We start from the raw sequence: 26,658 nt of genomic DNA, 5'->3' as shown, positions 1-26,658 counted from the left end.
CGTCCCTTACCAGCTACTTAACCTCTGTGGGTGTCGTAAATGAAACACCCATATTGAAAGAGTAAAAGCCACATAGAAGAGAAAACATGCAATGTCTTTCTGGGCCTGCATTACCTTGCGCTGGATGATCATTTCTAGCTCCATATAATTCCCTGATCATTGTATAGTTTCGTGTTTCTCTACAGCCAAATACTATTTTGTTGTAAATGAACCACATTTTCATTATCCACTCATCACTTGATGGGCATCTTGGCTATTTCCCATTTCTGGCTCTTATGAATAAAGCAGCAACGGACATGATGAGCAAGTATCTCTGTAGTAAGATGCTGTGTCCTGGGGACATGTCCAAGAGTGGTGGAGCTGGAGTCTTGTGGCAGATCCACTTTCAGCTTGTTGAGGAACCTCCACAATGATTCCCATAGTGGCTGTACCAGTTTACACTCCCATCAGCCGTGAGTAGTCTACCTCATGTCCTGAATCCTTGCCAGCATCTGCTGTCATCTGCTTCATTAATCTTGACAATTCTGACTGGGTTAAGATGAAATCTCAAATTACTTTCCTTTCTCCTCTTCCTCTACTTCTTCTAGAAGTCATTATCTTGAAGCAGCTGTCTGGTCCTCTGGCTCTTACAATGTTTCTGTGACTCTCCTGGAGCCTCAGGGAATTTGTTTGGTTATTTTGTAAGTTTATTTACTGGGAATAGGCAGCCCACAGTGAGCTGATCTCTACATTCAACTAGTTTTGTCTTTCTGTAATGATCTTTGATTATTGTAAAAAGGAACTTCTTTGATGAGGGGTGAGAGATGCACTTATGAATGGATAAGTCTGGTTTTGAATGTTTGCCTGCATGTATGTCTGTGTGCCACATGCATGCTATCAGGTTCCCTGGGACTGGAGTTAGAAGCAGTTGTGAAACACAATGTATGTGCTGGGGATAAATTTCAGGCCCATTAGAAGATCAGCAAGTGCTCTTAAACTCTGAGCAATCTTTATGGCCCTGTCTCTGTGTGAAGTTTATAATATGTATGGAAGTAAAATGTATGGACTGAATAGCCCGAGAATCCAGGATGTTCTCTTCTACAGTAGGGCTCTCATGTGTCATGTAGGGTGATACAACAGCATTAGAACACCAGCTTTGATAAGTTAATGTGTATATATGAGCCCCAAGGCAATGAAAAGAGCTAGTAAGCCAAATAGAGCCATAAAGACATGTGATAAGTTGAAGGCTTATACTTTGTTCCTTAAAGGAGTAACGATGTCAATAGAACAAGACTATGGTTAGTAGACTAGGTTACAAAATAAAATCACACACACACACACACACACACACACACACACACACACACAACTTGCCAAAAGAAGACAGGGTAAGAGGAAAGGGGAAAAAAAAACACAAGAGATAAATAAATTGCTTTTAGACCCAGCAATGTCTGTAATCATTAGATACAAATTAAAATGTTAGGCTGTAGATAAAAACAGTTCCCATGCATGTGTTTGTTGGGTATTCTGTGTTCTGTGGGACTTCAAAGAAGGTGAGTCACTCTAGAAGGCAATTTGGCTCTTTAGCAGCAGGGAGGTCCAGCTTGATTGTTACACGAAGGTTGTTTTATGGGTAAAATAAGTTCCTAATATCAAAACTCCCTTGACCTATTCTGTATGTTCTCTGAAGGAAACCATCAACCTTAGTCCTTATCCTGTACTCTTTGCAGTATCCAATAATTCAAAATGCCTCAGGCATGCCAGGATGGTCTTGTGACCAACGTCATGCAACAGATGGAAAACCCCTTCAGAAAAACAACTCTGTAAATCAAGAAAACAATCACTGTTTTCTACTATGATATTTTTCAAGGTCTAAGTACCTCCAGCTATTACATTCTATTGTTGTTAGATACAGTGAGAAACAACTGTTACATTCTAATATTACCTTAGACACAATGACTCTACTAGATTCCCACAATACTGCTCATTATAACTACACCGGAGACCCAATAAGTTCTAAGGTGAACAATGGAGGAAACTCATCCCTCTCCTGGGAAATGCCTATAGGACTCTGCAGAGGACACTGCTTCCTGCTGGCTATAGTGTATTCTGGAGTTATCCTCTTTGTTGTGAGCCTTCTCCTAGGGATCATGAACAGATGTCTATTGGCACCACATGAACATTTTTTTAATCTTGTAGCTTGGTGAGCCAGTGATTTTATTGCGGTTGCTCAGAAGAGCACATGTAACTGAAAGACAGCGGCATCACCCCGAAACCCACAACAGCATGGGCAGTGGCTCATCTAAGCTACCTCCTTGGCACTTTGTGCACAACTTGCAGGCAGCTACACCAGAGAGTACCTCCCTCTCCATCAGTGCTGCTTATTGCTTCTATCCTTCAGAGAGGTATTTGTGAGTTTTGTAACTTTTTGACTTTTTTGAGCCTTGTGTTTTCATATATTCCTGTGTTTCCTTCCTCTTTCCAGGAGAGAATGTTTCAAGTCACAGGAAATAGCTACACAGGCTGTCTATTAAAGGCTTTGTCCCGGTGTGGTGATACTAGGAGGTGATGGGACTTTTAAGAGGTGGGGCTCAGTAGGAGGGCTTCATATTTGTTGTTGCCCACTGTGAGTGAGTAGTGAGAGCCCAGTCTCTTCTTTCTCTTTTCTGACTGAGGCCATGAGATGGCTGGTTTTAATCTACATAATGCTTTTGTTAAGATGTTCTGAACACCCTGGTTCAATCCTTGACATCTTCACCTCAATGAAAGACATTGACCAGCACATACATTAAAATGATTTTTTAACAGTTGCAAAACAAATCTGGAGGAGAAATTACATTTTCAAACAATATCGCTGATTGATTGGATATCACTATGCCAAAGAAGGAACACTGATTCATTTATGTTACCATATACAAACATTGACTCACAATGCATCACAAACCAAAATGGAACACCAAACTATAAAACTTCTAGAAGTGTCCAACATTTGCAGTTGTGTATAGGGAAGGCATTCAGTTTTGTCGCTGGTGGATAATCCATGAAAAAAATGGTAAATGAAACTTTACATATTAAAAAAAACCACTTTGACTGGTGTGGGACAATTGTCTGTATTCTGTCAATCATATTTTAAATAAACGCTGATTGGCCAGGCAGGAAGTATAGGTGGGTCAACTGTGGGTCTGTAACATGAAGGGGCCAGGCCTGCTTGTTTGTGTTTCTGTCCTGCCCGGTACCCCACAGCCATTTATCCCCAAAGAAAATCACACATAGGTCTCCATAAATTATAAGCTGATTGGCCCATTAGCTCTAGCCTCTCACTGGATAATTCTCACATCTTGATTAACCCATTTTTCTGATCTATGTTAGCTATGTGGTTCAATACCTTTTTTCAGTGGGGCAGATCACATCCTGCTGCTTCGGTGGTCTGAGCAGGAGTGGGAGGAATCAACTTTCTCCTTCCCAGAATTCTCCTGTTCTCATTACATCATTTCTACTGTTTGGTTTTCCCGCCTATATTTCCTGCTTGGCCCAATCAGCGTTTATTTATAACATGATTGACAGAATATACACAATTCTCCCACACCATGGGACCCTCACCCCTTATTCTCAAAGGGGCAAGAAGAAATTTCCTAGCAGAATGTTTTCTCAGGAAGATAGTGGTCTTCCCCTCTCCCACCCAGGAGATTCTGAGCACAAGGTCACTTAGCTCAGCTCAGCCAGTCACCTGGTACAGGCTGATAAAGATGGCCTAACTCAAGAACAGTGGCCTTGCTCTAAAAACAAGGAAAAAGCTAACTTAACAGAATGGGAGGGAGCAAAATCCTTGTACCCGTCCCAAAGCATCTTCAAAGATTCTCTTTGTAGTTATGCCTTTAAAAGCTTACCCCACAGAGGAGATTCAACTCCTCTCTACCTTGTTGTAACGCGAATGGAGATGAGTTCCAAACATGTTTGTATTATGCTGATTAAACCTTGCTTATTACAGTCTGGGCCTCTCTGGTGGTCTCTCTCTGGGGGTCGTAATCTGGGCACAACACAACCAGACAGGAAGTAGAGGTGGGGTAATGAGAACAGGAGTATTCTGGGAAGCAGGAAGCTCCCTTCATACTCCTGCCCAGACTTCGAAGAAGCAACATGTGATTTGCCCCACTGTGAAAGGTACTGAGCCACATGGCTAACATAGATCAGAATAATGGGTTAATATAAGCTACAATAGCTAATAAGAAGACTGAGCTAATGGGCCCAATCAGTTTTATAACTTATGGAGATCTCTGTGTGATTTTCTTTGAGGTTTGCTGGCTGTGGGGTACCAGGTGGGACAGATACCCCAACAAGCAGGCCCTCATGTTACAGAATGGCAACCCAACATGGATAACTGAATCTACTGAAAGCCTGAGAAAGCTTGGGAAAGAATAGAGTAAAGCATGTTTTCTTGGTAGCATCAATATCTCAAATGTCCACTCATTTCCAGTTAGCGCTCCTTCTTTCTGCCTCATGCTTGTGGATTAGGATGGTGCCTCTTGATAGCAATAGAAAAGTAACTAAGGCACCAGGCAACTAACTGCTCTTCCACTTGGTGCATGGCCCACTCTTTTAAGGATTTATTTGGACATAGGGTCTTGCTAAGTTACTTAGGCAATGGTTGATGCTTAATCTCAGCTTTCCTAATGCAGAGATGAGAGGCAAGGGTGGCCATGCAGCTCCTTATACCTCCCTTTCTTAAAAAGATTTCACTTCTCTTTACTGGAGAGAGAGATGGAGTGAGGGAGGGGAAGCAGCATCCTTTTTGTGAAGTTCAGCCAATGCCTGTCTGATGTTGGCAGCAGAGTTATACTTCAGTGATTCAGGAAGGAGAAAGGTCAGGAAACCACGGTGATTTCAGCCATTGCATCTGTACTTTTCTGACCTTGGCAAGGTGCCACAATAGACTTTAACAACCCTGGGACCTTTGTCCTGCCAAGTGGGTTTATCTGGCTCTGAACTTGCATCATTATTCTAATGCAGGATTCCCCGTGGGAGCCATGAACTGCATTTCATACAGTAGCTGTCATAATCTTCACATTTTGGGGGAGATATATTGCCTTGACCTACTAATAGAAGTACCTAAGTGTTAAGAACCTCTTTCGTAGGCCACAAGTGGATTAGAACATCAGCCTGGGATACAGAGGGAGACTTGTTTAAGACAAACAAACAAAGAGACCAACATCCAAATGTATTTGATGTGGGACTCCATAGGTGTTGCAGGTGCTCCCTCTGCTCCTTCAGCCAATAGCGGCTGAGATACCAGCCCATTGGGGTGTGGTCTCTCTCCCTAAAAAGCAGCCACTTCAGCGACTAGGCTCCTTTCCTGACTGTGCAGAGGGCTGTTGTCTGGGATGGTGATCTGTAATGTTTCCCCTTTAAATAAATAACCATTCTATTAATCATAATTCCAAACTGGTGTTGAATTGTTTGTGACTTACGCCTTCACATACTGTATGTTATGAATACTATTGGTTAATAAAGGGCTGTCTTGGGCCTTCGCAGGGCAGACTAGAAGTATGCAGGGTAAAATAAACTGAATGCTGGGAGGAAAGAAGGTGCAGTCAAGAGAAATCATGTAGCTTATGCCAGAGACAGACATGAAAAAACCTTGCCAGTAAGCCATAGTCATGTGGCAATGCACAGATTAATGTGGTTTGATGGAACAAGATCCTCTGATAGGTCTCCAAGAACCCTAAAACTACTTAGACCAATAAACAACAGGAAGCAGTTTGGAGCAAGCACCACCCAGATTCTCAAAATGACTGTTTACAAATGCTTCTTTTCATTTAAAAGGCATTGGGTATAAATAGTTTATGGTCACAGTCAATTTCTGTTTTTAAAAGAGGGTGATATGATATAGAGATGTATACTTTGCATTAGTATGGATCTTGAACTGTTGAAACAAATTTAGGGCTGATTTTGTTAGACTGTGTATATTTATTTCTGCTCTTATTTAAGTTATTGTGTTTGTGCAGCTCATTTAAAATTAAGTGTATAATTTAAAATTACAGATTAATAGTCATTTATAATAGTCAAACCTATAGTCATGTTAGTTACGTTTTCTAGATATACAATATATATTTCAGTTAGATAATCTTCAACACTTCAAAGACCAAAAGAATATACCACTTAAAATATTTTAAGAACTTAGACTTTTCTCAACAGTAACACATTTCTGATTCCAGCAGCACAAACTACTTCAGGAAGGTTATTAGTCATTGAAGAAACTCATTATGGAATTTGCCTTCAACATGACAAGGCTAGCCATTTGGGAAAGAAACTACTCTTGCCTGAACTGTTTGATGGTATGCTGTATGAACTGGACACACAGGGCCCACAGAAAAATGACTGCTGAACTTGCCTAAAGAAGGTGAGACAGTCAGTCCTTCAGGGTTCCTGTTTCAAGAAAGAGTCTGACAGAAATTTGGCAGGACATAGAATAAAGTGACTGACAAACTGCCAATATAGGCAATATAGTCTTTCAAATTTTCTGCTTCATGGAAAAGACAACAAGATATTATGGGCCTGTAGGCTAAAGATGGATACCTCAATCTTTCAGAAGAACTTTGGATGGCTGTCCAGGCAGAAAGAAGTTTCTGTAAATTCTAGAGTTTTAGAAGTTGCTTACAATGCATTTTATGATTACTTAGACAATATTATATCCTTCAGGGAACTTTGAAGGAGTTGAGGACAGATAGTTATAGTTTTTCTTAGTTATGATAAAAGATAAATTAGATATGAAACATTGAGTTACAAATAGACTAAACGTTTATTTGTTTAGGTGTGATTCTTTCTTGATACATGTTTTGTTATGTGTAATTTTATTATGCTAAAGTTAAAAACCTTCCTTTGTATTTAGACAGAAAAGTTAATGATCTGTATGATGTTAATATATTTTATTAATGATTAAGCTCTTTTGTCCTATGGCATGGAAGAATAGAGCTTGGTAGAGAAAATGAACTCAATGCAGGGAGAAAGAAAGCGGAGTCAGGGAGATGCCATGTAGCTGTCAAAGAAAAAAGATGCCAGAAACTTTCCAGTAGGACACAGCATCACAGTAATAACAGATTGATAGAGGTGGGTTGATTTAAGATGTAAGAGCTAGCTAGGAATATGTATAAGGTATTGGTCAAACAGTGCTGTAGTTAGTATAGTTTCTGTGTGATTATTCCAGTCTGTGTGGGCAGGAAATGAATGAGCAGTCTCCATTTCCCAAAAAAAATTGCCTTACAAGATTGGTCATAGTGTGATTTTATGGGTTCATTTTCTCCACTGAAGTTCCTTCCTCTCAAATGAACTGAGATTGTATCAAGTTGACAATAAAGCTACCCATCAGAGCTACCCAGAGGTTCCAGAGGCTCCTCTGCCAGGTTTCAGGCTCTCTCCCCCTGGCTCACGATCTCCCCACTCTTGCATCTCTTGCTTCTTTTATTTCTCTCAGGTTTGGAGATCACCAGCCAGAGATACCATGGGGACTCCCAAGAAATCTCATCTGCAGCTTATTGGAGACTTGGGTCAGTAACTGCAGAGACACACACAAGACCATGCAAAAATCTTCCCTTTCTTAAATGTGAATACATTTACATATGAATCTAAGATCATACAGATAGGCTTCCACAATATAAGAATATTCATGCAAATGGACCCCCAGATATGTAAGAATAGACTAGAAAGCACATCTAGACTCTAACACAGAAACATAGAACTGCATTTACATATTAGAAATGACTTTTTCTATATAAAGCACACAGTAAATATGCACAGGTGATGGGGGAAGAGTCTTCTGTTTTGTGTTAATTTCATTGGTTAAATAAAGAAACTGCCTTAGCCCTTTGATAGGACAGAAAATTAGGTAGGCGGAGTAAACAGAACAGAATTCTGGGAGAAAGAAGCCGAATCAGTCAGTCGCCATGATTCTCCCACTCCAGACAGACGCAGGTTAAGATCTTTCCTGGTAAGTCAGCTTGTGGTGCTACATAGAATATTAGAAATGGGTTAGATCAATATGTAAGAGCTAGCCAATAAGAGGTTATAACTAATGGGCCAGGCAGTGTTTAAAAGAATACAGTTTCCCTGTAATTATTTCAGGTATAAAGCTAGCCAGGTGGCAGGACACAGCCCTGCTGCTCCTCACTACACACAGGTCCATGTCCGAGAAAATAAACAGACATAACTGAGCTGGCATATGTATACTCACCCTCAGAAATTGAGGCACATTACTCCCTATGACATTTTGTCTTGTGGATCTGAATCATGGTGTTCTTGCCAACATCTAGGGTGAAGGTAAGAAGATAGGGAGTGAGCAGGTCACCGACAGCCCAATCAGGAAGTATGTACTCACACTCCTGGACAGTGAGGAGACAGGAGGTGGGAACAACTGAAGTTGCTCAACTGGGTGAAGATCCAGGTCCTTCATAAAAGTCCGGCTGGAGTGTGCAGTGAAGTGGACGGTGTTCAGACCAGGACCATGGAGCCCAGTGTTCTGCTCCTCCTTGCTCTCTTTGTGGGCTCACTTTGTAGGAAGTGCATTTGAGTCACTCAGAATATCTACTGTATGGTTACACAAAAGCAGGTTTCTGAATAAATCACTGCATGGTTTGTTAAAGAACAAAGCTTACAGAACTGGAAAAAGGGGAGGGCAGAATTTCTCTTTCAGGCATCACAGAGAGTTTGGTCATTGATGCCTTGATTAAATGATAATTCCTGTCTGGGTACCATTAAACTATTGATGCTAAAACCCCAATATCAGCCTCTGGAACAAACTCATCTCAGGGATTTGGGATGATATACTATTCAGTGGCAAGGAATTTTGAAATGGCACATTTGAGTCTTAAGGATAAATTAAAAATAAAATAAAATGGGTGAGTTAGGGTTATATACACAGTCACCATATTTGTGGGTTTTTTAAAAATTTTTTAATGTGGTTGTCTGTAAACAATCTGCCATGAATAGATTTTTGCATGAAAACACCACCACATAATTTTCTCAGGCCTATGAAAAGATCCATCAACTGGTTTATGAAAGGGTTCTGACACTGTTGTGGTATGGGGAGAGGGCATGTTTGTGGTTTTTACCGGATGAAAATAAATCTCAATTGGTACGTTGTGTGGAGCAGAGATATACCGATCCTGATGTTGCTGCTGAGAATCCAGAAAAGCCAGAGTGAGACCCATTGGGCCTATGTTCCTTATCCACCAATTTTACATCCTGCTGTTTGGTAAGGAAACGAAATTGTGGTCACAGTCAGTGATACACATCTGTTAGATTGACCCGCCACACAAGAGTTCCTGATTACTTGAAAATTTTCTCATGTTGGGTATGGTAACATTCATACCCCTGAGCCAGCTCCTCCTAGAACCAAGGCTGTTCTCTAACCACACAAGTCTGTGTCCTCTTTCTGTTTTTTAAAAAACTTTCAAGTCCAGTTGGTGCAGCAACACCATAAGGTAGTGGATGACTAAATAGATTATTTTGTGCAAAGGATGCAATGCTTTCCCATCATGCTCTCTGGGCATGGAATGAGAACCTGCCCTGCCCAGTAAGAGGAAGATCGTTGGTTCATAAAAGTTCATGGTGGCGTCTTGCCAGTGTGTGAAGGTCCAGTGTACTGCTGGTCCTTCCCCATGGGGTCAGAGAAGTTTGTTTGTGCCAGCACTGACTTTTAGACTTAGACACAGCATTCCTCTCTCTTTAGCCTTGTTTTCTCCAGCCACACCCTAATCAGGACTGTCACGAACAGGTTTGTTTACCACAGCAAGCTGCTGTTTGCTCATTTTAATAGAGAAAATGTGAACGCATTGGCCACACAACCAGGAGTTAGGGCCCAAGTTCCATTTAGAAGGACGGGATGCAGGCTTATCTTGATGAAGGAGACAGACCCCTTCCTGCTAGTCCACAGTTACACATTAGAAGCAGCTCAGTTCCTTGAGCTCAGAGGATGGAGGAAGGACATAGATGCAGAGGAGAGAAGAAAGGTGGGGCTGTGGTGGGAGGAGTGGAGAGAAAAGAACAACAGAGGACACCATGCCCCAAGGAGTAGAAAAAGGCACTCAGACAGGGAAGGATAAAGGCAGAACAAGACAGGGAGAGAGTGACCACCTCAGTCAGAGAGATGCAGGAGACCGTGGAGACATGTCTACTAACAGCTGTGTTCCTGTCTTGTCAGATCCCTGCTTTAGTGTCTTCTCTACCTGTTTTGAATCCTCCTCTGGATCCCAAGTCACAGTCGAACCTTCTCTCTGTTTTTCTCATCTGTGTCTATGGTTGTTCCAGAAGAGAAGTAAAGGAGAAAGATAACACACACACACACACACACACACACACACACACACACACACACGGACATGCACATGTGCAAAGTTGGCCTTAAATCCAAATTTTAAAAAATGTGTTTGGTTACCCCTGACATTCATACCACTATTGTGCCAGTGGGCATATCTCGCAAGTGGATCATTACTGTACCTCACAGGGCTCATAGCTGGGTGAGACTGATTGATGGTTGCTCTTCTCCTCCAGTAGCACGCATAGCACCTTCTAGCACTGCGAACACTAGTAAGTCTAGGTGAGGCTTCTGGATGAGTACCAGCTAGATTGCTTCATGTTCTTCTTCACCACAAGAATGTGGTGTCTTCAGCAATACGGGTTTACTGTCAAGTTGTGAAAGGCAACGAACGGCATTGGAAAAGTAAGTTAAAGAGCTGGCAAGATGGCTCAGGGGATAAACGTTCTTGCCACTAAGCCTGGGTTCAATTCCGGCACCCACACAGTGGAAGGAGAGAACAGACTCCCACAAGTTATCCCCTGAACTCCACGTGCATGATGACATGCACAAAATCAAACAGGCACACACACGTACGCACACATAGAGAGACACACATGCATAGGTGCAGATTGGGCCTAAATCCAGTTTTTAAAAATGTGCTTGACATTCGTGCCACTATTGCGCCAGTGTGTATCTCTTGCAGGCAGTCATTACTGTACCTCACAGGGCTCATAGCTGGGTGAGGCTGATGATGGCTCTTCTCCATAGCACCTTCTAGCACTGTGAACACTAGTAAGTCGGGGTGAGGCTTCCAGATGAGTACCACCTAGATTGCTCCATGTTCTTCTGCACCGTGAGAATGTGGTGTCTTCAGCAAAACAGGTTTACCATCAGGTTGTCAAATCAACCAATGGCATTGGAAATAGACTCTGATGTTTTGGGTGGGACAGTCTATGGGACCCATTGGTCAGCTCGATGAGATGTAGCCTCTTGGTCTGTGGGTTTTAAGGGTGGCATGTGATGCCTCTTTTGCTGTTGTCTTCCTCCTTATATGGCAATGCCATTTAAATTCCTTTAATCCATGTATATGTCTTAGGACACTTACACAGTAGTAGGACTCTATGTGGCTTTTCAAAAGGCCTTCAGTGTTGGTTATCCTTCCTCTCATTCCCCTCTACTCTGTGCTGTCACCCCTTCCCCATTTAATCCTCTTGTTCTAATTCCCACTTACTTCTTATGGCACCATGTACTATGTCCCCATCCCTGAAAGATCACCTACCTTGTCCCTTACCAGCTACTTAACCTCTGTTGGTGTTCTAAACAAAACCCTCATACTGAAAGCCCAAAAGCCACATAGAAGAGAAAACATGCAATGTCTTTCTGGGCCTGCATTACCTTGCGCTGGATGATCATTTCCAGCTTTATATAGTTACCTGAATATTTCATAATTTCATTCTTCTCTAGAGAAAAATACTATTTTGTTGTAAATGAACTACATTTTCCTTATCCACTCATGACTCAATGGGCATCTTGGCTATTTCCCACTACTGAATGCTATGAATAAAGGAGCAATGGACATGATGAGCAAGTATCTCTGTAGTAAGATGCTGTGTCCTGGGGACATGCCCAAGAGTGGTGGAGCTGGAGTCTTGTGGCAGATCCACTTTCAGCTTGTTGAGGAACCTCCGCAATGATTCCCATAGTGGCTGTACCAGTTTACACTCCCATCAGCCGTGAGTAGTCTACCTCATGTCCTGAATCCTTGCCATCATCTGCTCTCATCTGCTTTATTAATCTCGACAATTCCGGCTGGACTCAGATGAAATCTCAAAGTCATTTCCTCTCCCTCTTCCTCGTTTTCCTCCACTTCTAAAGGAGATTATCTTGAAGTTGCTGTCTGGTCTTCCTGCTCTTACAGTGTTTCTGTGATGTTCCTGAAACCTCAGGGATCTTGTGTGGTTGTTTTGTAAGTTTATTTACTGGGGACAGGCAGCCCACAGTGAGCTGACCTCTACATTCGACTAGTTTTGTCTTTCTGTAATATTTTCAGATTATTTCAAAAAGGAGCTTCTTTGATGAGGGATGAGAGATGCCCTTATGAATGGAGAAGTCTGGTTTTTAAAAGCTTCAATTGTATGTGTATGAATGTTGCCTGCATGTATGTCTCTGTGTAACATGCATGCCACTGGGATTGGAGGTAGAAGCAGTTCTGAGACACAGAGTAAGTGCTGAGAATTAAATGCAGGTCTTTGGGAGATCAGCAAGTGCTTTTCACTTCTGAGCTTTCTTTCTGACCCTATCTCTGCATGAAGTTTATGATATGTATGGAATTAAAATGTATGAACTGAATAGCCCGAGAATCCAGGATGTTCTCTTCTATAGTAGGGTTCTCATGTGTCATGTGGAGTGATACAATATCACTACAATGCCGGTTGTGATACGTTAAATGTGTATACTATGATCCTCAAAGCAATAATGAAAAGAACAAGCACCTAGTAAGCCAAATAGAACCACAAAGACATCTATTAAGTTGGAAATTTTTACTTTGTACCTTAAAGGAGTAACAATGCTGACAGATAAAGGACAATGGTTAGTAGACTAGGTTACAAAATAGAATAATGAGAAATACTTAAGACAAAGTAAGACAGGGTAAGAGGAAGGGGAAGGAAGGAACATAAGGGACAAATTATTTGCTTTTAGACTTATCCCTGTTGTATAAGGGAGAACAGGGTACATCCTGCAGCCTCCCTAGCTTGACCCCCAAAATAACCACACAGAGATTGTATTAATTAAATTACTGCCTGGCCCATTATATCTAGCCTCTCGTTAGCTAACTCTCACATCTTGATTAGCCCATTTCTATTAATCTGTGTTCACCATGAGGTCGTGGCTTACCGGCATGAGTCTGACTAGCGTCTGTCTTGGGCAGGAGAAGCATGGCATCTGCCACACTGCCTTCTTCCTCACAGCATTCTGTTCTGTCTACTCTGCCCACTTAAGGGCTGCCCTATCAAAAGGCCAAGGCAGTCTCTTTATTCAACCAATGAAAGCAACACACAAACAGAAGAACCTCCTACACCATTTCCTCTTTTTCTGTTTAAACAAAAAAGAAAGGCTTTCACTTTAACATAGCAAAATTACATATAACAAAACAGCTATCAAGCAAGAATTACAGTAACAATATTTATATCCATTTTATCTTTTTATCATAACTAAGAAAAACTATAACTATCCATTCTTCAACTCCATCAAAAACTCCAGAAGGATATAATATTACCTAAGTAAACAAGAAATAAGCAACTTTCAAACTCTAAAAATGACAGAGACATCTCGCTCCCTGGACAGTCACCCAAAGTTAACTCTGTACCATTGGGGCATCCATCTTCAGCCAACAGGCCCATAGTATCCAGCAGACATTTCCATGAAGCAGGAAATTTCAAAGACAATTCAGTCACTTTCTTCTTTGTCCTGCAGAATGTCTCGCAGACTCTTTCATGAAGCAGGAGCCCCAAAAGATCATCTCACCTTTTTGCAAGTTCAGCAGTCCTCTCTCTGTGGGTTCTTTGTACCCAGTTTATGCAACAGTCCAGGCAAGAGTAGTTTCTTGCCCAAATTGCTAACCAACTCCATAAGGAGTCTCTTTGATGTCCATCTTCCTCAGAAAGTAGCTTGGTGCTGCCAGGAGCAGATGTGTCTCATTGTCATAAAAAGCCCTAAGTTAATAAAACATTAAATGCCATATTCTGTAGTCTTTGAAAGATATGAAGAATGCCTATCTAACTGAAATATATCTCTATATATCTAGAAAAATCTAACTAACATGACTACAAGCTTGACTATTATTGATGATTATCCATTATCAACCTATATTTTCTAACTATATATTACATTTTAAATGAGCTACACAATCACAATACCTTAACCAAGAACAAAAATACATATACATATAACAAAATTGACCTTAAATTTATATCAACAAAGTAAAATCCATACTAATGTAAATTATTCATATCTATATCATATCTCCCTTTAAATGTAAAAGAACATTTATAAGCAATATTTGGGAATATCCATACAGTTATTTCTCTCCAAACTGCTTCATGCTCTATGGAGGCACTGTTAATCAGGTCTTTTACGGAGTATCCTGTTTGCTAGGTTCCTCTCAGTCAGGAGTTGGGCAAAGTAAATTTTTAAGGGTGTGTACAGCAACCTTTCAGGAGGGCGTGGTCTATCATACCATATTGGTCTAGAAGCAATCCATAGGGTCTTATCTTCTGTGAAAACAAAAGATGAACCTCTTTTCCAAAGCATTATATCCTTAGACCCAAATTCTGAAGTCAAGATACCTTTATAGTATAAGTCCTGGTTTATCTTAGCAGCCAACACAATGAGATATGCCTCTGTATTTAGCTCCTTTACAGTCAAAAAATTCAAAGAAAATACAATAATACACATAATCCAGATTCTCTGTGTATTTTTCATTTTTACATGGCTTATTTCTCTTTACTTCTTTTAATCTATGACTATCTGTACTCTGTCTCTTTAAAGACTTTACCCTTTTTTAAAAGCATTAACTTTATTTTATGACTTTCCTCCTTTTCTTCTCTCCAAAGCCTATGTACTTGAACTAGCAATATGACCCAGAGGTCTTTTATGTCTGAATCTGTCCCATTGCATTCTCTTTAATTCTCTACTGTCTTGAAGAGCTTTTAAAATGCTAAGCAGCTAGGTTGTGGCTTCTCTGGATGTTGGCTCCACCTTTCTTCAATTTCAAAATTCTGGATGTACCATTTCTGCTAGCTCTGGGGCCGCCAGGTAGGAGCTGCACTGAGCAGCATATTTTGAGACTGAGCATGCAGCACATAAACTTCCTTTCTGAGTTATAGCCAAATCTGTCATGGAGAGCATTGTGCAGCCAGGAAAAATCTCTGTGTATGGTGGCAGAAATCTGCCATGCTCTCCTGCGTGTGCACGCCTAGTAGACCTGATCCTGCTGCCTGCCCAGGCAAGGACAGCTGAGCCACAGGCATGATCTCAGATGCTTTCCTACCGACATCAAGTGGGCACAGAATTATCTGGGCCCACAAATGCTCTGTAGCTGAAGTTTGCACCGGCTGCAGGGCCCAGGAAGCTTTGTATTAAAATGGCTTTTTTTTTTCTGCTTCTATTTCTGAGTCAGGAAATCTCTCTGTGGAACGCCCTAGCAAACAGCAAAATGCTGTATTAAACTCTCTCTCCTTTAAAAGTCCTCTCAGGTTTCTAAGTGGATTTAGTCCGTCACGTTGGAGTGTCAATCTGTTTATAAGGAGGAGCGGACTGCATCCTGGAGCCTGGCTAGCTTAACCCCCGAAATAACCACACAGAAATTGTATTAATTAAATTATTGCCTGGCCCATTATATCTAGCCTCTTATTGGCTAACTCTCACATCTTGATTAGCCCATTTCTACTAATCTGTGTTCACCACGAGGTCGTGGCTTACTGGCATGAGTCTGACTAGCGTCTGTCTTGGGCAGGAGAAGCATGGCATCTGCCACACTGCCTTCTTCCTCCCAGCATTCTGTTCTGTCTACTCTGCCCAACTAAGGGCTGCCCTATCAAAAGGCCAAGTCACTCTCTTTATTCAACCAATGAAAGCACACAAACGGAAAAACCTCCTATACCAATACCCAACAATGTCTGAAATAATGATACAAACTAAAATGTTAGACTGTAGATACAAGCAATTCCAATGGATATATTTTTTTGGGAGTTCTGTAGTCAGTGGGATGTCCAAAGAAGGTGAGTCATTCCAGAACGCAATTTAGGCTCTTCAGCAGAAAGCAGGTCCAGTCTCTGATAGACTGAATGCCAAACTGCTCTTCCAAAAACATATTTATTGATTGTAACACAAAGGTTGTTTTATGCATAAAACAAATCCTCATACCAATACCCTCTTGATGTATTCTGTATGTTTGCTGAAGGAAACCATCAGACTCCTGAAATTTTTGTCCTTATTGGGTACAGTACCCAATAATTCAGGATTTTCCCGGTGTACCAGGATGGTCTTGTCACCAAAGTCATGCAACATATGGAAAACTCCCTCAGAAAAACAACTCTATAAATCACAGAAAACAATCACTGTTCCTGGTTATGATTTTATTAAGCTCTAAGGACTTCTAACTGTTACATTCTATTGTTACTAGGTACAATGAGAAACAACTGTTACATTCTAATGTTTAGATGCAATGACTCTACTAGATTCCCACAATACTGCTCATTACAACTACACCAGAGACCCAATAAGTTCTACAGTGAACAGTGAAGAAAACGCATCCTTCTGCTGGGAGATGCTTATAGGACTCTGCAGAAGATACTGCTTCCTGCTGGCTATAGTGTATTTTGGAATTGTCACCTTTGTTGTGAGCCTTCTCCTAGGGAGTCATGTCCATGTATTTAAATGAATATAGTTTCCGTGTAATTATTTAGGGTTTTAAGCTAGCCGGATACCGCGAACGCAGCCCTCTTCTCATTACAAGAGAGGTGTGTTTCTTGTAAACAAAAGAATGTTGGATCCTTTTTTTTGCATTCATTCTCTTAACCTGTGCCTTTTTATAGGTGAATTGAGTCCATTCATATTAAGTGATATTAATGACCAGTGGTTGTTAACTCCAGTTATTATTTTTTTTTGGTGGTAATGTTTTGTGTGTTTCCCTTCTTTGAGTTGTGCTGGTGGAGGGTTGTTAGATGTGTCTGTGTTATTATGGGTGTTGTTGGCTTCCTTGGTTTGTGGTTTTCCTTCTAGTACTTTCTGTAAGGCTGGGTTTATGGTGACATATTGTTTAAATCTGTTTTATCCTGGAATATCTTGTTTTCTCCTTTGATGGTGAAAGAAAGCTTTGCTGGGTATAGTAGTCTGGGCTTGCATCCATGGTCTCTTAGTGTCTGCAGCACATCTATCCATGACCTTCTGGCTTTCATGGTTTCCATGGAGAAGTCAGGTTTAATTCTGATAGGTTTACCTTTATATGTTACTTGAACTTTTTTCACTTTTTCCTTTGCAGCTCTTTATATTCTTTCTTTATTCTGTATGTTTTGTGTTTTGATTATTATATGGGTAGGGGATGTTTTTTTTTTTTGGTCCAGTCTATTTGGTGTTCTGTATGCTTCTTGTACCTTCATAGGAATATCCTTATTTAGATTGGGAAAGTTTTCTTCTATAATTTTGTTGAATATATTTTATGGGCCTTTGAGCTGTAATTTTTCTCCTTCTTCTACCCCTGTTATTATTAGGTTTGGTCTTTTCATGGCGTCCCAGATTTCCTGGGTGTTTTGTGTTGAGAATTTATTGGATATACTGTTTTCTTTGATCAATGAGTTTATTTCCTCTATAGTATCTTCAGCGTCTGAGATTCTTTCTTTTATCTCTTATATTTAGTGGGTTATATTTGTCTCTGTAGTTCCTGTTCATTTACCCAGATTTTCCACATCCAGCCATTCCTCGGTTTGTGTTTTCTTCATTGCCTCCATTTCAGTTTTCAAGTCTTGAACTGTTTCCATTATCTGTTTGATTGCTTTTCCTTGGTTTTCTAGGGTATCTTTGAGGAATTTATTCATTTCTTCTAACTTTTTGTTAGTCTTCGCATCCATTTCTTTAAAGGAGTTTTTCACATTCTGTTTTAGGGTCTCTATCACTTCTATAATGTTGTGCTTACAGTTGATATTTTTCTACTTCTTCTGGATTAGGGTGTTCAAGTCTTCCTGTTGCATGTTCACTGGATTCTGGTGTTATCGTTGCTTTTCAGGTTGATGGAGGGATTCTTGCATTGGTGCCTGCCTGTCTCTTTCTTCAAATGTGGTCAGGAGAGTCTCGGCGGCTTGGTTCAATCTTTTCTGTGGCTAACTGTGTACTTAGGGATTTTTCTTGTTCTGCCCTCTCTTATGTCCCCTCAGCATTGGAGTTGGCTCTCAGATCCCCTCCTCCCTTAAGCAGGCTGTGTGGTGGTGGATCTAAGGAAAGGAGTGATTGGGGCCAAGATGGCATAGGAAAAATAGAGAAAGCCAGAAGCTGGGAAGAAGCCCCGCTGAATGGCCAAAAAGTTTCGGGGTTTGGAGGTTGCCTGTATTCCTTTCCCCGGGTGTCTGGCCAGCCTGGCAGAAACACACTTACCCCTCCGGATGGATCTCCTGGTACTGGATCAGGATCAGGGCCACTTGCTAGCCAAGGACTTCTCAGACAAAAGGGCAGGCTTGGTAGGTGCTGGCTTGGTGGAACAAAGAAACCTCTGCAGCCATTGCATACACCACTGTGTCCCCAGACCCTCATCACCAGACAGGCTGAGTTGGGAGATCCTAGGACTCTGCAGATGGAAAGGAGTGCTTGGGGGCAAGCTGGAATGGGATAAGTGGAGAAAGCCTGTAGCCAGGGAGAAGCCCCGCTGAATGGGCAGAAAGTTTAGGGGATTGGAGAGTGCCTGTACTCCATTTCTGGGATGTCTGGCTGGCCGGGCGGGCACACACTAAACCCTCTGGATGGATCTCCTGCTACTGGATCAGAGCCACTTGCTGGCCAAGGACCTCGCAGACAAAAGGGCTGGCTTGGTAGGTGTTGGTTTGGTGGAACAAAGAAACCCCTGCAGCTGTTGCACTCACCACTGTGTCCCCAGACCCTCAGCCCTGAAGCAGGCTGAGTTGGGGGATCTTAGGACCTCGCAGATGGAGAGGATAATTATGTATTTTTAAATGACTCTAAGTTCCTGCTTTATTTCCAGAGTGACAGGATTGTAGGCATGTGCCATCACAGCTACTTTGTGCCATGCAGGGTCGTGTGGAACAAAGAAGCTCCTGCAGCAGGACCTGGAGGCACCCTGTGCTCCCTTCCCAGCCTCCCCCCCCCCCAGGCCTCCACAGACAATAGGGCAGGCTTGGAGGAGGGCAGGGTCCTGTGGAACAAAGAAGCCCTTGCAATAGGAGCAGGAGGTGCCTTGCACTCCCTTTCCCAGGACCTTCCTGCCCAGTGGGCAGACAATCACCTCTCTGGGTGGAAAGCCTCAGTACAGGAGCAGGAACTGTTCCTGGGCCCAAGGATCTCACAGACAATAGGGCAAGCTTGGGGGAAGCAGGGTGGTGTGGAACAAAGAAGCCCCCACAGCAGGAGCTGCAAGGGCCATGTGTTCCCTTCCTGGACCGCCCCCCCCCCATAGCACACACTCACCAGTCTGGATTGATCTTCTCCGCACAGGAACAGGGACTCCTGGTAGTCCAAGGACCCCACAGACAAAAGGGTGAACTTGGGGGGAGGGGAGGGTCGTGTGACAGACACGAGCTTCACTCAAAGCTTCACGGTGCATTTCAACAGACTTTACCTCTGCTGTCACACTGACTGGAGCAAAGGTCACCACCATGCCAGGTTTTAAAACACTGGTCTCCACTTGGCCCACAGGGACAGTCCCAATGCCACCAATTTTATAGACGTCCTGCAGGGGCAGTTGCAGAGGCTTGTCAGTTGGACGAGCTGGTGGCAGGATACAATCCAACGCTTCCAACAGGGTGGTCACATTGGTACTATCATCTTTGCGAGTGACTTTGCATCCCCTGAACCAAGGCATATTAGCACTTGGCTCTAGTGTGTTGTCACCATTCCAACCAGAATTGGCACACATGCTACTGTGTCAGGCTTGTAGTCAATTTTCTTAATGCAGGTGCTGACTTCCTTAACAAGTTCCTCGTATGTATTCTGGCTGTAGGGTGGCTCGGTGGAATCCATTTTGTTGATACCAACAATTAGCTGTTTCACACCTAGGGTGTATGCCAGAAGTGCATGCTCACCGGTCTGCCCATTCTTGGAAAAACCAGCTTAGAATTCACCAACACCAGCAGCAACAATCAGGACAGCACAGTCAGCCTGTGATGTGCCTGTAATCATGTGTTTGATGAAGTCTCTGTGTCCTGGGGCATCAATGATAGTCACATAGTACTTGCTGGTCTCAAACATCTCCCGCAGGGAGATGTCAATAGTGATACCACGCTTACGCTCAGCTTTCAGTTTGTCCAAGACCCAGGCATACTTGAAGGAGCCTTTTCCCATCTTGGCAGCCTCCTTCTCAAACTTCTCGATGGATCGTTTGTTGATTACACCACACTTGTAGATTCGGTGGCCTGTTGTAGTGGACTTGCTTGAATCGACATGTCCAATGATGACGATGATGATGTGAGTCTTTTCCTTTCCCATTTTGGCTTTGAATTAGTGGTGGTTTTTACAACACCTGCGTTCTGATGGCAAACCCGTTGTGAAAAAGCTGTCTCTGCATCTTGAAGCATACAGTCTACGGGGTGGGAGGACAGGGACAGTGTCAAAGAGAGATAGCAAGAGAGAGAGAGAGAGAGTCAGAGAGCTTCATGTCCTATGAAGACAGCCAGGAGGACAAAAGGAAGCATTTGTCATTAGTCACAGAGATGAGAGACTCTTTTAGTTAGGGTTTCGATTTCTGTGACAAAACACCATGACTGGAAGTCACACGAGGAGGAAAGGGTTTATTTTATTTTCATTCCCACTTCACAGTTCATCATCAGAGGTAAGGGCTGGAGCCTGGAGGCAGGAGCTGACACAGAGACCATCGGAGGGTTACTCTTTACTGCCGTGCTCCTCAGGACTTGTTCAGGCCACCTTCTTATAGAACCCAGGACCACCAGCTCAGGGGTGGCAGCACCTACAGTGGACTGGCCCCTCCCCATCAATCACTAATTAAGAAAATGCCTTACAGGCTTGCTCGCAATGTGGTTTAATAAGCATATCTTCTCAGTTCAAGTTCCTTCCTCTCAAATGATGCTAGCTTGTATCAAGTTGACATAAAATTAGCCAGCCCATATACCCATGGACCCCAGCTGCTCCTCTGCCAGGTTTCAGCCTCTCTTTCTTTCTCATTCCCGAACCTTCCCACTCCTGAATCTCTTGCCTTTTCTTCCCTCTCCTTTTTCTCACATCTGTGGCTGTCACAGGCCAGAGAATGCAATGGAGACTCTGGAGAAATCACATCTGCAGCCCCTCAAAGACTCGGGCTGGGGACTGCAGAGACACACAGAAGTATGCACAGGACCATGCAACACCATTCTTCTCATTTAAATGTGAACACATTCACATATAAAGCTGAGAACATAAAGAAAGGTCTCCACAATTGAAGATCATACATGAAAACAAACCCCGGGCATTCAAGAGACTAGCAAGCACATCTAGACTCAAACACAGCTGCACATTCATATTAGAAGTGACCTTTTATATATAAAGCACACAGTACACATACACAGGTCCATGCCTGAGTAAATACTCACCGCCAGAAATCGAGATGCATTACTCCCTATGCCCTTTGTCCTGTGTATCTGTTTCATGGTGTCCTAGGGTTAGGGTGTGGGTAAGGAGATGGGGAGTGAGTAGTTCACTGACAGCCCAATCAGGAGCTCACACTCCTGGACAGTGATGAAACAGGAGGCAGGAACAGCTGAAGTTGCTCAACTGGGTGGAGATGCAGGTCCAGCATAAAAGTCCCACTGGAGTGTGCAGTGAAGTGGATGGTGCTCAGACCAGGACCATGGAGCCCAGTGTCCTGCTCCTCCTTGCTCTTCTCGCGGGCTTCTTGCTACTTCTGGTCAGGGGCCATCCAAAGGCCCATGGCCACCTTCCACCAGGACCCCGACCCCTGCCCCTCTTGGGAAACCTGCTACAGATGGACAGAGGAGGCCTCCTCAACTCCTTTATTCAGGTAAGACACACACAGGGCCTGTGCCTTATGGGATTAGCCCCATGTTTGCTCCTGGGGATCACTCATTGGTTGAAGCAAATGACTCCTTCCAGGTCATAGGTTCATGTTGGAAGGTTACTGAGTGAAAGGTGAGGTGCTGATTGGTGACAGATGGTGCTCAGATCAACAGGTGTGTCCTCACTGTTTTGGAATTCTGTGGGACACTATGCTTGGAGTGTGAAAGGTGTCTGGGTATCCAGGTATGGGCCAAGGGATACAATTTTTGATTTGGTGCATCTTTTTCCAAAAGAAAAAAATGTCAGAGGCATCCACAAATAAGGTTTGCTACTGGCAGCACAAGAGATTAGCTTGCTGTATTCTGAAACAAAGGGGAGGAGAGGCAGGTCAGGAGCTGACATAGGTAGGGAGAGCTTATCAGTTATAAACCCAAGGACCATCCAAAGAGACAACCCTGGCACCATCTTTACCAGGCTTCACGAGTGAGATTTCATGTTCAGTTACAACTTGTTTATTAGTAATTGATTAGCCTCTTTGGCCTCATTTCCTGTTTAGAGAGCTGATATATTGGCAACAATCCCAACTTCCTGTTATCTCTTGGTTTTTAGTATATCACCCACCTGAACCCATGGTGTATGCATTTGTTTTTTAAAAAATTTGTTTTTGAGACAAGGTCATCCTCCTTTGCTCAGGCTGATGATCCTTCCAAGTTAACATCTCAAATGCTGGATTGACAGATATGTGTTACACCTGGTCACAAAGGTTTTAAAAATGTGCTTCCCACATGTTGGAAAGGTCAAGTTAACATCATATGTTTTTCATTTTTTTAAATTTTGCTTTGTTTTGTTTTTTGAGACAGTGTTTCTCTGTGAAACGGTCCCGGCTCTCCTGGACCTCACTCTGTAGATGGCCTCAAACTCACAGAGATCCAACTGCCTCTGTGTTCTGAGTGCAGGGATTAATTTTGTTCTTTGAAAATATTTCTCCCTTTCTCATTCTGCTGTCCATCTCTCTGTGTCTAAAGGTCATTCCTACTTGGAGGTAATTATGATTGTTTGAGTAAGTATGGATGTAGGAGCTATTTACTGTCATGTGAACAACTTATGAACAGCTACATCACTGAAGAAAGTGGCACTTCCCCCAGCACCCTTACCTCTAGAACTTACAGTGAGGTTTGGTGACATCCTGTCATGATAGCACAACATGCTACATCTTTTCCCTGTAGGGACAGTCATCATGTCATGTGCATACAAGGTTCCCAGGGGCTAGGTGATGTGCACTGGTCAGGGAATTCCTACCCTCTATGTAGTTCTTTAAAAAACTGTTCAGACCACGATCTAATGTATGTGCCAATGTCAGGGAGCTGAGCTGCCTTCCTTGGCCCTCAAGAGCTGAGAGTCTGTTTGCAGATACAGAATAAACTCATAAAAATTTGGCAAGTTAATTGCTCACCCGAGTGATATTGGATATAAGCAAAGCAATAGGAATTTTAAGATATGTTGAGAGTTCAAACAGGCAGGACTTCAACAAATCACAACAACTTTCCAGAACGATGACAGGTATGGAAAAGAAGCCATTCCTGAGCAGTAGCTGGTGCTAGGGGAAGAGTGGAGCCAGGTGGATGAGGTCACAGTGTGACAGGGGAGAGGCAGGCACTGAATCTTCAGGTCATGGGGATGAGCCGGCTCAACATATGCCAAGGATAGTAAGAACTGAAGTGATTTAACTAAGCAGGCAAGAAAAAGTCTCCTCATGTCTTCACCTGTTTTCTGTTGCTGCCACAAAAGTCCAGGGGCTAAGTTCTTTATAAATTAAAGGCTTGTCCAGCTCATAATCATCCTATGTGGCAGCCTAATATCAAGACTTCAAGTCTTCCAACCTTTGATAAGAACCCTTCTTGTGTGTCACAATACAATACAGGACAGGAAAACCTGTTACATGCAGTAGATGCTAACCATGTCAAGTGGGCCTTGTTTCATAATAATCTACTTTCTGAGAGTCCAGACCTCTCTGTGAGACTAGCATTAACCTATAATGTGAATCTGCTCTGAAGTCCCAGGGCCTCTTACTAGTTTCCAGCTCCCAAGGGCTCTGCCACATCTCAACACAACCACATTAGGGACTAGTTCCCTAGCAGAGAATGCACAAAGGCATAGCATGTGGAACAGGCAAAAAGAAAGAGCAGCTGGTCCAGACAGATGCCTCTCGATGCCAAACGGTAGTGATGACCTGTGGTGAACCCCAGACACAACAAGCTTGGCTCTCTCAAGTATGTTGTGGATGAGCCTGGAGCCTGACTCAAATACAGTTGCTAAAGGCTGTGTAATCTCTGCATTCTCCTAAACCATGTGTGGATTCATGTGAAGTAGCCAGGAAATCCTCTGGAATGTTTCCTGAAAGCATCTCTTGTGAGTCAAGAAGCTGAGATCTCTTCTAGGCATCTGTGTTGATGTAAGATGGTTTTGTGAGTTTTAGTCATGATGTGTCTGTTACAAAGATTGAGTCTTAATGATGACATTCTTTTGGCCAGTGGAGAGACACAAAGGGAAACTGGACCATCAAAGCTACTAATAGGATTAGAAACCACCAGCATTCTACAGTGTCTCAATAACACTTTAACACAACATACTGGTGTATAAAACAGTTCCACACTAGTCTGGAATGGAGTATAATAAAGGTTTATTTATCTGGAGATAAACTCACTGAAATAGTAGCAATCCACCGTCCTCCGCTGGGATCTGCTGGGAACTGGAACCAAATTCAGCAGTCAAGAGGCTTGTGCATGCTTCTTGTCTGCATTTAAATACATGAGACCATGCCCAAAGTAGGCTAATATCTTAAAGGCTACTGGCTGAAAGAGTTCCCACAGCATCTCCCCATTTTGTCTAAATAAGAGAGTTCTAAGCCTAATATAATACTATATACAATAAGAACAAATATTAAATATTATCCAGGGAAAAGAAGAGGCAAAACATACATAAATATTAGAATTATAACCTGCACAAACTGATGGGGAACCACTGTTAGCCAATGATCTGTAAGAGGTTAGACCAAGTTAGAAAAAAAAGATTTATTCTAAGGCAATATCTTCTCTCTGCATTACAATTCCTGTAGGGGAATATTTGGAGGCTAATATGCACTAGAATGCAGTTAAGATTCAGATATACACAATTCACATGTGCCTCCTCTAATTTCTCTTCAATCAAAGTCAATTCTTTCTCTGCTTTAGCTCTTAATTCTCTGGGACTATTTAAACCTTTGTCACCAACTAAGATTTTGTTTAAATGAATTATTAGATCAGGTGTTATCCCAGAAGTGGGTCATAGATTGAAAATGTCTCCTAGCAATCTTTAAAAGTCATCAGGAATCTTCAATTGATTTCTCCTATTTTTCACTTTTTGTGTTCTAATTTTCTGTAAACTTATTTTTATAACCTGGATAATAGAATCTCCTCTCTGTATTATTTTTTTCGAGAGCAATTTGTAATCCCTAACTAGGAAAAGTTTTCTTTACTTCTTCAAACATTTTTTCTAAATTATATACATTTGAATCAGATAGTAAAATGTCATCCAAGTAATGGTAAACTATACGTTTATGTATTATTTCCAATGGCTATCTTAGAAAATATTGGCACAGGGTGGGGTTATTTAACATTGACAGTGGTAGGACCCTCTATTGATATCTCTTAGTAGACTGAGAACTATTCTACGTAGGTACCATTTGAAGGCAAATTTTTCTCTGTCTTTTTCTTATATAAATATAGTGAAGAAACAATCTTTTAAATAAATAACTATAAGAGGTCATCCTTTAGGCAATATGGAAGACAAAGGAATTCCAGATTATAGAGAGCCCATAGGTTGAACCACCTTATTAACAGCTCTTAGATCTGTCACCATTCTCCATTTTCCAGATTTTGTTTTAACAACAAATACAGGAGAATTAAAAGGGCTGGTTGATTCTTTAATATGGAGAGCATCTATCTGTCCCTGTACCAGCTATTCTAAATCCTGAAGTTTCTCTTCTGGTAAAGGCCATTGTTTATCCCACATTCATTCTTTTGTTAACCACTTTAAAGGAAGGGCTGTTGGTACCTCTGAAGGTTTGCTAGATATATTGTCTTTTTGTACAGCCTGAATGTTTGGTGACTGTTTTTATAGTACCTTATAATATCCTTTCCAGAAACATGAGTTTGTTTATGTTCTATTTCTGAGACTGCAGAAATGTTAGTCTGAGTATTCCATTTCTGCAAGAGATCATGACCCCATAGAGTCACTGCTATATTAGTCACATATGGCCTCAGCCTTTCTCTCTGTCCTTCTGGTCTGATACATTCCAGCCATCTCATGCTTTGTTTTACTTGAGCTAGGGTTCCGATTCCTAGGAATTAAACATTGATCTTCTGAAGGGGCCAATTTTGATGCCCACATTCTGGTTTAACAATAGTCATATCTGGACTTGTGTTCAGTAATACTTCAATCACAATGTTATTTATTTGTACTCTCAGCTTTGGTCTTTGATCATTTATAGAAGTCTGTCAAAAATATGTTTCCTATTTTCTATTTGAATATTTCATTCATCTTCCATGTTCATTCTATCATCTAGAACTGTATGTTTGCTTTTTTTTTAAACAACAGGCACTGGATTTTTAAATTTTTTCTTG

The 26,658-nt window shown here is 42.0% G+C and overlaps 1 protein-coding gene and 1 pseudogene across 1 annotated transcript in view; one reads left to right on the top strand and one right to left on the bottom strand.

The window, feature by feature from the left end:
• Positions 1–20,476, bottom strand: part of LOC121449942 — a 32,948-nt pseudogene extending 12,472 nt beyond the window's left edge.
• A 1,348-nt stretch (positions 20,477–21,824) lies between these two features.
• Positions 21,825–26,658, top strand: part of LOC121449160 (cytochrome P450 2B2-like) — a 29,695-nt gene continuing 24,861 nt past the window's right edge. The window contains exon 1 of the mRNA XM_041653417.1: positions 21,825–22,001. Within this exon, the coding sequence (XP_041509351.1) occupies positions 21,831–22,001 (171 nt within the window). The 5' untranslated portion in view covers positions 21,825–21,830. The remainder of the gene's footprint in view (positions 22,002–26,658) is intronic.

This window comes from Microtus oregoni, unplaced genomic scaffold, assembly GCF_018167655.1.
Source record: "Microtus oregoni isolate MIOR12 unplaced genomic scaffold, Mior012 000006F_ref0000085, whole genome shotgun sequence".
Taxonomy (NCBI): Eukaryota; Metazoa; Chordata; class Mammalia; order Rodentia; family Cricetidae; genus Microtus; species Microtus oregoni.
This window is presented reverse-complemented; position numbering and strand designations above follow the sequence as displayed.